General features: G+C 41.2%; 2 protein-coding genes across 5 annotated transcripts in view; one reads left to right on the top strand and one right to left on the bottom strand.

The window, feature by feature from the left end:
- The window catches only part of LOC121179067 (centromere protein P), a 77,017-nt gene that overhangs the window by 57,627 nt on the left and 5,000 nt on the right, over positions 1-14,390 (bottom strand). For all 4 annotated transcript variants that reach the window (XM_041033663.1, XM_041033665.1, XM_041033664.1 and 1 more), the window contains exon 6: positions 10,751-10,847. In XM_041033663.1, coding sequence (XP_040889597.1) covers positions 10,751-10,847 — 97 coding nt within the window. The remainder of the gene's footprint in view (positions 1-10,750; positions 10,848-14,390) is intronic.
- ogna (osteoglycin, paralog a) lies at positions 695-8,765 on the top strand. The gene is made up of 6 exons (XM_041033667.1): positions 695-929; positions 3,537-3,600; positions 4,679-4,843; positions 5,628-5,830; positions 6,100-6,192; positions 6,380-8,765. The coding sequence occupies exons 1-6, from the start codon at positions 774-776 to the stop codon at positions 6,548-6,550; spliced, it is 852 nt and encodes a 283-aa protein (XP_040889601.1). The 5' UTR covers positions 695-773; the 3' UTR covers positions 6,551-8,765.

Raw genomic sequence — 14,390 nt, 5'->3', positions numbered from 1 at the left:
CACATCACATTCAATTATCCTGTCATCATTTTAGCTGAGACACATTGCTTTTCCCGCACGAGTTTAATTGGTGGATAATTTGAAAGTGGTGAAAGGACAGAGTACGATCAACTGTAACCTCAAACATTAGTCACTCTGAGAGGAGTCGTCCAGAAATCAAAGCAGATTCCACTATTGGTCAGTCCAAAGTAATCACATAAATTCGGCTGCTAAACGTGTTATCTGACCAATGGCTCAAAGAAAAGCAGAACCAGTGAAGAAAAAAAAAAACACTCATCCAGAATAACGAAATATAGGTTGGTTATTACGAGTCATTACTGAGTGGCTGGGCAGAGACCACAGACATTCCTCCTGACAAAACACACTCACACTGTGGTTGTCAACTTTCAATTTTTCTGCTTTGTCTGCAGTTTCTGCGGTGCATATTTTTTCCTGTACACATTTAAGAGACATTTAACTGAAAAAATTGGACACTTTATTCTCTCTTTGACTCTTTGTCTTTTTCCATATGTGTCTCTTTTTTTTGTGTGTCTGCCTCTTTCTCTATATCCTGTCTGTGTCTCTGTCTCCCTCTCTCAAAGCAGATGGACGGTGGGTGGTCAGGGAAGGGTTAAGTTCTCTGCTCTATAAACTCTGCTGGAAGCTACTGGTTGAGCCTTTAAATACAGTCATTTGACACATCCCAATAGGGGCTCGTAGCTGAGAGCAGCTGCTGACCCAAACTCAGGCTTTAAGGTGAGCTGGTGTGTCAGCGTCACACTGCTTTGGACAGCATGAAGGCTTTCTTATTCACCTGTATGCTGGTGCCGTGGCTGGTGGCAGCCTCGGCCGGGAGGTTTGACCAGGTCTCACAGGTGATACCGGGATCTCTACCTGGCAGGGAGCTGAACGGATACTTCAGTGACCATTCAAAGTCAAGGAGGGCTAGGGTAAGAACTTTCTTATTTACATCATCCTTGTCTGCTATAGAATGTTCTCTACTGACAATTTTTAAAAGTGCACTAATGCACTGAAAAATAAAAAAGTACTAGTTTGTTCAAGCTTTAACACAATTTTCTGCAAGCAGTCAAATAAACAGTTGTGATCAGTAACTTGTTTACGCCGTTGACTTGTAGAATGACTTCAAAAGAATTTTTACAGTCATGATTGTCACGGTTACTTAATAATTCAAGGTGTGTTATTGATATGATAAAGATAAATCTATAAACAAATAAAATATACAAATCTATGCGTGGAATTAAATTGAAAAGGACAAATATTCAGCTCTTTTTGCAGTTAATATGAGCACAGAGACACACTGCCATGATTCTGGGCAGACCAGTCAGATTTTATCTTAGACATTTCTGCTAACAGGGTAGGAAATAATAAGAAGAGAAGAGATGATTTAAAAAGGGTCATGCTTAATAGTTGGCTACATTCAAAGTCAATAATCCAGCCACATTATTCTAAAAGCTAATATTCGACTTCATGGTTTAGTTAGTTCATTTGTTTTATGCAGCTTGGTAACGACAGAAACTGTCAGCACTTGACTTCACCGCCCTCCTGTGACAGATAATTCATTCAGCTCACAGTTTCAACACACACAAACATGCACACATGCACACACCTTTCCATGTCTAACTTATTCTTACAGCAGACAAACCAAACCCTGAATCAACCACACTCACCCTTAACTAACCACACTCTTCAAGAAATATTTGGGAAACCAAACTCTGGTTTGGTTCGTGCTTTGGGAAACACTTGCACAAAGTAAAAAACCCACAAACAACCCAGAGAATGAGACGGAAAGAAATAAGTGTGAGAGAATATTGCTATGAACTGTAACTTGAGTTTTAATGAGTAAAAACTTCATTTGGGACCAGCTGTTTTTCATAGAAGATTCTGTCTGTGCCAGACCCTTCAGAGGCAGGCCTCATTCCCTACTGCTGATACAATTAACCACTTAGACTGACGTTTTAATCCACAGTGTGAACGTTTTTGTTCCCTTTGAATGGTTTCATGGCCAGTCAGTTAGTTCAGAGAACACCAGCAGGTTGAGTTTCGCAATCTTCCTCAGGGATTCCCTCATTGGTCATTGGACTATTGGTTATTGGATACCTCTAAACCACTCAAGGGGACTGAACATAGGCCTCCATGATGGAGGATAAGCTGACCCTCAGATTCATAAGCCTCACTGGTGAATGGCTTATTGGCAATCTAAGTTACCCAGCTGCCACAGTTTTAAAGATCTGAATTTGGCAGACCCCGACCACAGTCAACAAAACTACTCAGGCTGAGGGCCGGAGTTTATGAAAACCTCCAAAAGTCTAAAGACTTCTTGGGTCAGGGACTAAGAATGCACAAAACCTTAAAACCAACCTGTTTCACATTGGCTCCTACATGGCAGTACCACAGTATTACTGGTCATGGGTCATTGTGAGGACAAAGATAGTGCTAAAAAAAGATGTATTGATCATGAAGGATTACTTATCCACAACAGATAATGTTTCAGGAACATCAGAGTCAGACAAGACCCAACAACAAATAGCAAACACCAAAAAATGCACATGGCCGCAGTTACGGCTGTGTCAGAAATGGCAGCGTCCTCATTAATTTCAGGCAGACTGCTGTGTTAGCACAGTGAGGGACAAGATGCAGCAACTCAGGCCAAAGCAACGCAGCAAAAAAAAAACAAAAAAAAAAAACTTGGCTAAATGTTTTCAGGAACATCATCCAACTACGTTTGTGGAAACACCATCCAAGAATGCACTGCAGTGGCCAGTCCAATACATCCAAACACACATTCCTGGTAGACGACTTTGTAACATGAACATTTCTATTCCACGGTTCACCTGGAGAGTATGCAAACAGAGGATAAAGTGATTAGCAAAATCAAAACTTGTCATTTGAAAGCCTGAAGAAGTCTGGCTCATACCTCTGTAACCTACTATACAGTGTTTGCTATTGATAATCCTTTAAGCTCATGGATCTGTTACTGAAAGACTCAGATTCGTGCCTGTACTGGAAGCAACACGCCCCCACGCAGTGGTCTTTACAGTCTGTATTCACACTTAGCCGTAGTTTATTAGACCCAAAAGGTCTCTTAACAGAATACAGACAGTGGTACTGATGTGATGTTAATCATTGGAGAGCACTCCAATGATTAACATCACATTTTCAGATACCGCCCTTAGTGTTTAGTCTTAATATCAACATCAATGTAAACTTAAGTGTAAACCTGGGTTCAGGTCTGTCATGCAATTTATCCAATTTAACTACTACATCAAACCTAACTTGTCCACCCTGTCTAACCATAGAACAGTTAACTTTGCATTTAACTCCTACATGTTAATGTTACTGACTCCAGGCTGAGCCAAGCAAAATGTTGCACATTTACATGCTTTTGTTTCATCTTCATTTGGTTCCTACCCAAAATACTGCACAGTACATCATGTAAGCATAATTACAAGACTGACCTCCTAATCCTGGCAGTGTCAATGTTTTGCTTTAGCCAATGAGCAGGACAGTATATGAACAGGCCATGTTTTCTCCTGCAGAGGGACCTGGTTCCTGCTGATGAACCTAATGACACCCCGAGCCCAGAGGGAGCAGACGCTTTAGGTAAGAGAGAGAGACCTGGTTTCCTCATCACCAACTGGTTGCACACACACAAGAAAATCTAATTTAAATGATATGTGAAGTTTAAAATTACTGGCTAATTGTTTTGAGAGTTGCTTTAACTTAATCTGTTTATGGTTTGAAGGTCTGGGAAAGACACTCCAAGACAAATTACAGATTAATCAGAGAGTTGGATTTGAATCCAGGAACACATGTTGGCCAGCAGCAATTCCAAAAGCTCGGGTGGATACCTCTAAAGACTCGAGCCATACACTCGCAGAGCCCTTTATTAGGAACACCTGCTTATTCATGCAATTATACAATCAGCCAATCGTGTGGCAGCAGTGCAGTGCATAAAATCTTACAGATACAGGTCAGGAGCTTCATGTTCATGTTGCAACGGGGGGTGAACAGAAAAGCATCGCCGAGTGCACTATACATCAAAGCTTGAGGCGGATGGGCTACAACATCTGAAGACCACGTCGGGTTCTACTCCTGTCAGTCAAGACAAGAAATCTGAGGCCACAGTGGACATAGGCTCACCAAAATCAGGACAGCTGAAGACCGGAATAATGTTGAACAATGCACCATGTTTCCAACATCTTGTTGAGTCCATACCATGAAGAACCGAGGTTGTTTTTGGAGCAAAGGGAAGAACTACCCAGCTTTAATATGTTGTTCCTAATAAATTGCTTGGATAGGGTGCAACTACAGCTCAGTGTGGTTCATAACATCTGTATCATCAGGGCCCAGAGTATGTCAAAGGCCACATTTGGAAGGTTTGGGGAACTCATTCCATCGGAATGGTGTTGCAGACACCATTGGAACTAATTATCCAAGTTATAGTTGTGTTACATTACATCAACTTGGGTAAACAATTAATTGAGAAAATAATTATTAGTTCAAGCCCTAGTCCTAGACCAGTGGTTGGCTGTGAAAGTGAACCTCTGTGACAACAGCAAAGTCAGTCCAAGCTTTCCATCCTGCCAGCAGCAGCTCGCTGTTGACTTAAACGCCAGCATGACTGTAGCTGATTATTCTGCAAAAGGCTTGATGTTTGTGTGGTGACTCTGTGTTGCAGACCTACCCACCTGCCTGCTGTGTGTGTGCCTGACTGGCTCAGTGTACTGTGAGGAGGTCAGTCCAGACATGACCAGTGTTCCCACGCTGCCTAAAGAGACGGCCTACCTGTATGCCCGCTTCAACAAGATTAAAAAGATCAGCACCAAAGACTTTGCTGAGATTGGTGAGTCGAGAAACTGTTTCCAACACAACCTGTGGACTGCAAATGCTTCGTCAGAGTGGTGATCTGTTCTTCATCTAAGCCACATGTACACACATTCTCAAGACAAACGCAATGCACTTAAGCTAATCAAACAAAACATTACAATCTTTTGAGTCTTTACTGAACACACCAATTTAGACATTCACGCTGCTGATGGAAAAATAAGTGAACACTTGGATTTAATAACTAACCTACTTTGAAAACAATAACCTCAAACAAGCGTTTCTAGTAATGCTCAGGAGGAATTTTGGACCATTCTTCCACACAGAACAGCTTCAGCTCTGCCATATAATTGGAGCTTAGATGTAGATCTGACTATATTCTAAGACAAATGGAAATATTCCAGGTAATTCCAGGTAAGGGTTCATTTACTTTTTTGCCACTGTATATAATGCCTAACTCATGTTAGTGCCCTAGTGATCAGGGTGATCTTATCTTGGTCTTGGAGACTACAATTTTATAACTGGAACTAGAGGTGTTTGAAAGAAGTGTCTGTTTGCCATGTCCACGTTATGGAAAGACACTATCAGACACTATCACTATCCACTCTTTTTGGAGCTTTACCCAAACCTGGAACTAAAGGTCCAGATATCCCGGCCGCTGCAGCACAGATTTTTAACTTAAAATTGATCAAATATTCAATGCTAAACACAAATGCAGATGGATATGAACACTGCGATGCAATATGACAGCACAACAAGAAAAGAAAGTGAGTAATAACTGATTGTTTTCCCGCTGCCAACAGTGACTCTGAAGAGGATCGACTTGACAGGGAACCTGATCTCAGAGATTGAAGATGGAGCGTTCTCTAAGCTAACCCTGCTGGAGGAATTGTCTCTGGCTGAGAACAGGCTGGTCAAACTTCCTATGCTTCCTGCCAAACTCACATCCTTCAACGCCAACAACAACTTCCTCAAAACCAAGGGTGTCAAAGCCAATGCTTTCAAGGTACACATCATCACATCTCCCAACTTTTTGAAGTAGCAATGTACAAAAATGATCTGAAGGATGGGGATTTGGGCAAATCACACCAAAAAAAAAAAAAAACGACCTGATCTATATCAATCTATTATTAGTGAGTGATCTACAAAGAGATATGAACCAAACAACAAAGGTTTCAGTGAAGTAGCCAAACTCACAGCAAGCCTTTATGTTCCAAATAATAACAGATGCTTAATCTACTGGGTGTCCATGGTGTGATTTTGTTTCCCCAATAGAAACTAACCAAGCTAGGCAACCTGTTCCTGGCCAATAACCAGCTGGAAGCTGTTCCACACATCCCAGAGAGTGTTCGGATCTTACATCTACAGGTTTGTATCTTTTACTGCTAAAACAAATTCAGATAAATTGATTAATTTTTTGCAAGAATTTTCTAAGCTACATTAGATACAGATTACAGGAAACATATTTTTTTAAACCGGATCCTGTGGACTTTGACTCCACCAGCTAAAATTTTATTCACCGTTACGTTCTTCACATTGTTTTCATTTCCTCCAGAACAACAACATCACTGATGTCAACAAAGACACCTTCTGCAGGTCTAACGACACCTACTACCTACGACTAAGCCTCAATGAGGTCCGTCTGGAGGGCAACCCCGTGGTGTTGTCCAAGTACCCTGACAGCTTCACCTGTATGAAGGTACTGCCTAGCGGACGGTACCGCTGAGGAGGCAGAAACTTTACTGTAGCCCCTTGTTGCTGACAGAGCAGTTTTCCCACAACACAGTGCTGGGGGATACCGTGATGCTCTGGATTCTGGGGCACTGGTCCCCTGGTGTCAAAGTTTTTACTTCAGCAAACCTACAAACAGCTTGTGACACTGTCAGGTCAAAATGAAACCATTCACAGGACTGAAGGTGTAGAATTGAAAGAGTTTCTCTTCTCTGGCTTTCATCAGTACTAGTTTATCTGTCTGTAGTACTTTGTCAGTACTACTGTGGAGTATCAGGCATTTGTCTGTAAGAAGCTGCATATGAGAGTTGTTGAGAGTCACAGACACATGAATTGGTGCAAACCCACCTGAGAAGGTGTGTGAAGTCTTCAATATGCTTCAAACTAACTGTTTGACCATGTGTTGAATCCGCATTTCTACTAGTCTCTCTGAACGCACTTTCAGAGAGACTGGAAAAAAGTCATTGAAGAGTTCAGAAAAAGAAGAACAAGAAGAAAACCCAGCCTACTCTCACACCTATATAAACCTGGCCAATCGCTACTTAAAGTGGACATGTTTGTCAGTTTGTCTGTTTGGACAACATATAAAAGCAGTCTTACACAGTTTTTGATTCTGCCATTGTAAAGGGGGCTTCAGATGCTGTTCTAAATTTTACAAAACACTTGGTTTGAAGCATACTGAGGCATTCACAGTAGGACTCTACATCGGCCTCTAGCTCTAAGACAGCCTAAACGATTTAGGCCACCTGTTCAGTAAACACCACAGGTGAGGTGCCTTCTGAATGTCTTTCGCACAGGTGATGTAATTACCAGTAGAGCTGATATAACCCTGATATGAATGACTCCACAGCCACAGTCCAATTTATTGTCTCATTTTGACCTGACGCTGTACTACCTGGATGAATGAAACTACACAAAACGCTGGTGACACTGAACCAACACGCCTGCAGCCACAAGCCAGCAGGCTTGCCTATGACTACCTGTGCCGATTAATCTAAAATACAACAGGCCAATGTTTTCACACTCTTTGTGAAATGGATTTCAAAACAGGAGTGTTTCGTTGCTAGTAAATATAAGTTGTAAAGAAAAAAATCCAAATTTAAGATATTACTGCAACCCTCTAAATATCGTTGCTGCTTTTACTGACCTTAACAAGCATCTTATATAGTGTGAAATCTTAATTCAACATGACCCCCATGTTTTCACCTTGCTTATTGTGGGTCTTTAGGACAGACATCACTGCAAGAACAATACATGCCTGAGGCAGAGAGAGAGTTAGACTACCACACCCTACAAAAGTAAAAGCTTCAACAGAAGTTTTGTCTGACATACCATCACAACTGAATAAAAATCTTAGAATTATATCAAGAGACAGCATTTCTAGATGTTTCTGGGTAAACATCAATTGAAAGTAAATATTCTTTTGCAATATTTTTCTTTTTCTGTTCTGAGACATGATGCTACCGTGTCTTCCAAACCGGACTGAAGTCAGTTTAGTCACACAAAAGGAATACTTGATACCTGCATGCTGATTTTTAGTCGTCTTTTCTTCAACTGAACCTTGTGTCGTGGCAGTGGAAAAAGTTTCTGAAATGGCACTTAAAGAAAAATAGCCTGTGAGCATTGTTAACATTTGTCGTTACATTAATTTTATGTTGTTATGAGATTTCATTCTTGTCAGACTATTGATCCCAGCTGACTCAGACAGCTGATAAACATTAAACTGTCTTGAACTGCCAGCAGGAATAGTCTGTAAATACTTTTCTCATTAAGCGCTGTCTCAGAACAAATAGTAGAAATAAACACAACACTCTGGGCTTTGCTCTGCCATTGCGTGAATGAATTTCATTTTCAATTATTCCATTACTAATGCTTCTCAATAAGGGCAATGGCCATGTAGACTTGTCCAGCTGCAGGCTTTCTTAAGTATTTGGTGACTTAACTTCACTTTGTTCTTTTTAATTTATAGACTCCAGCTGAAGTGACCTGGGGAGCAATGTATCTATGAACTATAGTAATGTGAAAATTACTCCTCTCTCTTTTGTCTTCTTAAAAAATGTCTCGCTTGTGTCCCAAACTCTTCCCTTCCAGTAATAAAAAATTACTTTAGAAATTATTACTGATGTGAATAAGATAGTGGTGTACAGGAAGATGTGTATGTGACATGGCTATGTTTTTAAGATATTTTAATAAAGTTAAACTTTTTTTTTAATTAAAACGTGTTTAGAATCATTGTTTTTAATATTTAAACTGAAGTATAGTATCGGTACTGACAGGAAAAGACAAATCAACCAAAACAACTAGAACCATACTTTGCACAGGGGCTTTCAGTGGCAGTTATGGCAGTCCTATACAGACCTGTGTGTGGCAGCTTCAGATTTTACTTGTGGACAGCACCACACCAGCAGATGGATGTTTCAAACACTTTCAATGACAACACAGCCTCCCGCGTCAAAATCGGTGTTTACAGTAGAGCATCAGAGCTCTAACTAACAGTGTTACAATGACAGTGATATCGCCATCTTTAAGCAACACCGCTAACACAACAAAAATAGCTACACTACACATGGTTGACTGTGGAGTCTGCATGTTTGTGCGTCTGTGTGCAGAGACGTTTAACACTAACATTTTGATGGAGAAATGCTAATCAGTGATTGGCCACACGCTTGTAAATGTCTGCGGTTTCTAACCAGTGTGTAGCCAACCATCATCTTCAGCTCTGCAGTGACTGGCTGGTGAATGTCGTGGTCTACCAGCAACGAAAATGTTAAGATTCCTGGCCTGGGCTATATGTGAACTCTTTGTTTTATATTTTTATTTGTTTATTCCTCTAAGCACATGTTCATGTCTGTGTGTCATTAAAGCATGGAAATCAGCATACAAGGCACTGCCCACATTACAGCTGAACAGTTACGAAGGGAATTACATTTTTCCATAATAACACTGAAGAAAATGCAAGTAAAGCAAAATAAGAGTTTAGAGCACACAGGCCAGTATGGAAAATGTGGGTTAATCCTCCTTCAGCCCAGCCAACTTGGCAGAACTTTACATTCTCCAAGTAAACAGGAGAATAGGTTCCATATTGCCTCCGCAGCTTGATTTACTATTTGACATTTTAGTGCTCCCTCTTCAATAAAGTCCCACCCTGATATTTACCATGCCCACACTAATTCACACCCATCGCATTGACCTTAATGTCTCTACGCTTTCATCTGCCTGAATCAAAGGCTGATTCGAGTGGCGCATGATTCAATTGGCGCTTTTTTGTAGGTGTCATCGTATTTTGGTTGACGTAGCAATGACAACCATCTTCAAACTTTAAAGCAAAATTCTGGGACAACAGGGGACCGTCCTGTTGTCTGTCACTGTATCTCTTTCGGCTTGAAAACAAAATGTTCCCAAACTTTCGCTCATCTTGCACCAGAACTCTCCAAAAGAACAGCACTGATATGGATTTCCATATCTTGGTTTGCAAGCCTATATTACTTCTACCACGGTGGTATCGTTTTTGACAATAACTACAATGACTGAAAAGATCAGAGCCTAATCTACTGATAAACATATTGCATGTTCAATGCCCGCTGGCGGCTTGTGAAAGTTTTCCATAGTGGTGCTATAGTCCTGTGGGAGGTAAAGGGTTGCCTCAGGAAAGCAAAGCCAGGGTCACAATTTTACTGCTATTTTGAAATGCAAACTCTGTCCATCCTGGACCACAAAGAGAAACCCAGACCTTCAGGTTTGACCCTCTGACCTCTAGTTGGACAAGACAACAAGGTCCCTCTGCTGATGGATGAGGGTGAAACCAGAAGCTGCCATTTTAAGTCTTTCTGCCCTCACACTGACTGATGGACCATCTGGTCTCCCGACTGAAGGAATTCAGAATGGATCATGTTTTGGACTCATACACAAACAATTAAAGAAAAGCTGTGGAAATCTCATTTGGCCAGAACACTGCCATGTTTTGCCATCCTCCCGCCGTATGATCAGTAGTGTTCAACACATTGCGTAGGTGGAAAGGACCAAGCTAACAAACCTAACCAAATCCAGAGTCAGTCACATTCATTGTGAGGAACAAACAGCAGTTATGTATTGTGTGTCAGCAACACACAAATAGTTTAACACCACAGAAAGCAGATGTGTGAGGCTGAACTTGCCAGTTTGAAGTCCATTTTGGTGCAGGTGTGTCTTCCCTTACCTGGAAGTGCTGGAAGGTTCTGGACCGCTCGTCACATCTGTCTGAGAAGGTCCTCAGAGTCCTGAAGAACAGAAGAAGATCCCTGCTCTCCTCCACCCTGAAATGACATTGTACACATCATTAAAGCCAAAAGTGCCAGGTAGCTGAATGATCACAGCACATGGCACATAACTACAACGTCCACTGTTCAATACGAGTCAGGGACCTGGGCTGCACATTGTGCCCCTTTCTCTGCCCGGTTTCGTGTCTGCCCTGTCCCTTAAGGATCAGCTGTTGAAAGAGCAGGTACTTGGTCACAAACCGAAGCGTTGGACAAATCAAATCCACCCAAAAACTGTATAAGGTTGTTTACAAAATGATGCTTCCTTATGTACTGTACAGTATGCTGTCTATTACAATGGCAATAGCCAAAAAAAAAAAAAACAACAACTTTGTTTTGGTCTGGTTCACTCTGTCTGAGTGAACCTGGGACATTCTGTGAAAGGCTTTTCAGACTTTTCCATGGGGGCCCAGGGCTAGACGGCAGTCGGGTGAAGTTTCCAGACAACTGTTATTCCACACAGAGCTGATGGAAACATGGCAGCACCCTCCTATTTAATGGAGCTCTACCAAAAAGACAGAGTGAGAGAGACTGATGCCTGGTCTGATATTGCTGTATTAAACTGATTAGGTCCTACAGCCTCTGAATGATGCAGATTGATTATATCGACATTGTAGAAGCAATTAAACTGCACTGGCTGTAACTGGCTGCAAAATCCTAATCATGAAGTGATTCTTAATAACGCGTGGGCTTGGGAAATTTTCGTGGCTTTCAGTTCATCATCATCAAGACCCGTCTGTAGCAAACAGTGGAAAATAAACAACTCTGAACAGAATAATTAACTGTTTAATGTTCTGTGCACACCCTTGATTCTTTAGCACCATTATGAGCCTTAGTCAGTCAGCATATCTCTCAACATCATTTGCAGGCAACACAGAAACTGTGGCAGTGTTTGCTAGGAGCAGTTAACTTAATAATCTGTCATGTCTATCAAAGAAATATGTTGATTTAAGGGTTGTTAATTCTGTAAGTCGACTTACAACGACCTGTACAGCTGTGTCCAATTCATCCACACTTGTTGCCAATTTTATGGCAATTTTTTGGTTGTTATTTCCTTGGCTCTGGCACGGGAAGTTGACAACCCCATTCGTTATCATGACTAACAAAACTGGGATTTGCTCGGTTACTCTTCCAACACGGGAAACAGCCGTCAATTAGCATAACACCACTACAAAATGTAAATGGTGACTCAGAGAACCAGGCTTCTGATTTTTTGTCTTGCACCACTTCAGCGTCACGTAGATTGCCATAAAAAGGTATTGAACACATTCATGCTCCCCTAGTTTAATTACGCTGTCCAAAATGCATGCATTAATCTCGTATAAGAGTTGCAGTGTCCTTAAAGCAACTACTATCTAGAAAGTAAATCTCCCCTTTCGCTGCAGAACTGACTGATATTTCCTGCTGCTGTTCTGACCTCAGCTCAGTTTGGCTTCACACTATCAGCCTGGCTTGGACCAGGAAACAGCCTGGATCGGTGCTTCATCTGCTGCAGGCTGGGAGTCAAAATGGCTCATGGATCAGTTGGCTTAAATCCCCATACGACAAGGGTAGCACTGTGTTTTAGCACTGTTTGGCATCAACCAGTTTGCCTTGAGTCCTCTAAGTCCATCCCACAATGCACTGCGTCAACAGAATTTCTGAGACACAGTCATTTGCTCAGTATTGGGCTAAAAAGAGTTTTTAACTGTTCTGCTAATAAACAGTTGGAGAAAAGAGACACATTACACCAAAATGAACATGAAAACATGATTTTAAAGTCTTAAAAAGCCAGATTTAACCTTTTAAGACAACAACATTTAGCATGTAAAGACGTCAAGATCCTGTGTGAAAACATCCACAAGAAGCTTACAAAAGGGTAGCAATGGCCCACATGTGATTTGTGACATGGAGCATCGTTTAAATCCATTTTGTTTGGCCTTACACATGTAACTACAGTGATTCTGACTGTGAACACAGCACAAACGCGGGTTCCCACAGTGCACCACTGTGGCTGGATGCATCCTTGTCGGATGACACCGACAGAGGACGGAAGCTGAACTGACTTGCTGCTTTCACTACACAGCCTGTGTTAGTTAAGAGACGACTTCAGAGAGAAGAGGAGGACAGATGTGTCCGCTGAAGAAATATAAACAAATAAAAATCCCATTGTCAATGTTTTATCTTTAATAGTTCCGACCAGCTTGACTTAACAAAGATTATCAGTCTGATTTGGATTGTTAAACTCTAACTGACACACACACATACACACACACAAACACACACACACACACACACACACGGAGAAGGCAGTAGTGTGTCAGAATCATTATCTCCAGTATTTTTCCATCTGTTTCTTGCCAGAATCTGCAGACTGGACCATACAATCCAGATGTGGCTTGGCCTCAGATATAGACCAAATCAGATTTCTGCTCTGTGGTGCTGATCCCCCTGACAGAGCAGATGCTCGCTGGCACAATGTGTTTATAAGGACAGAAAATGCACCTGAGCACATAAACACAACTCATGTAACATATTTATTTTATATACTACTACTGGGAGAGAACATCACGTGGAACTGAGAATAAAGCAGGTGCTCCTGATGCCCAAGCCAAGGCCAACTGCTTTGTTGAACACTGAAATACTTAAAATATATTTATATGGTATAGTGTCAGCTCAGGTCATTAAAATAATAACCATAGTTGATTAATATGCAGTGATTCAATTATATTTCAAACAATTGTTTTACACAACAAAAGAGCACCTACGATGTTAAAGATAAATACAAAAAACAAAAAACATAGTTTTAGTTTTAAAGGCCCTAACAACGTTTGAATCTTATGTATTTCACTATAAAGTTAACTATTCATGAGTAAATAAGCAACAAACAAAGTTCATTATTTAAAAATTAAATGTTAAATGTTTAGAAATATTGTCTCAGTGACAGTAGAGAGAGCACTGTTACAGATTGTTTTGCACACCTGTCACTACAGACAGCATCTCAGTACCACACATCATTTTTTTTAGATGGTTTGGAAGCACGATTGTCTGTTCAGCACAGCATGATTATTTTCTCCACTGTGCACCGACAAACAGAACAAGAAGGGTGCAGTTTACTGAGAGGACAACAGGGCCTGCAACAGATCAGAGTGACAGAGGGAATATCTCCCGCTGAAGTGCAAGCTCTGACATTACGGAACAAATATTTATTAAGATTCCCCCACATTCAGATGGTGGTTTGAATTTCTCATAAGAAGTGAGAGCCCAGCTGTTCACCCTGCTACAACTGATACGTGCCCAAGGCTGATCCATCCTGATGATAGATGGAGGGCACAAGAGGTCAAGTGTTACTTTACGCCTGCTTAAAAATTCAGATTAAAGGTGAAACAGAGATTCTGTGCTGAAAGATCATCTGTAACCCCGTGGCTTTGATAGCAATTAACATTTTTCCCTGCTGTGTAAAAACCAGCTGGAAGGAAAGTAATTGTGACCAAAGCTCCAGATATCATTGGGTAAACCTCAAAAGACCTGGTGCAGCTCAGATATTTTGAACAGTCACAG

This window comes from Toxotes jaculatrix, chromosome 3, assembly GCF_017976425.1.
Source record: "Toxotes jaculatrix isolate fToxJac2 chromosome 3, fToxJac2.pri, whole genome shotgun sequence".
NCBI classification, from domain to species: domain Eukaryota; kingdom Metazoa; phylum Chordata; class Actinopteri; family Toxotidae; genus Toxotes; species Toxotes jaculatrix.
Note: the sequence above shows the minus strand (reverse complement) of the source record. Positions and strands in the feature narration are given on the sequence as shown.

What these genes read in the sequence shown, in the direction of transcription:
- ogna (XM_041033667.1), top strand. Translation starts at nt 774, where the DNA reads ATGAAGGCTTTCTTATTCACCTGTATGCTGGTGCCGTGGCTGGTGGCA. An exon ending in CAAAGTCAAGGAGGGCTAGG is followed by an intron (nt 930 to 3,536) that starts GTAAGAACTTTC and finishes TTTCTCCTGCAG; the next exon opens with AGGGACCTGGTTCCTGCTGA. An exon ending in TTCGGATCTTACATCTACAG is followed by an intron (nt 6,193 to 6,379) that starts GTTTGTATCTTT and finishes CATTTCCTCCAG; the next exon opens with AACAACAACATCACTGATGT.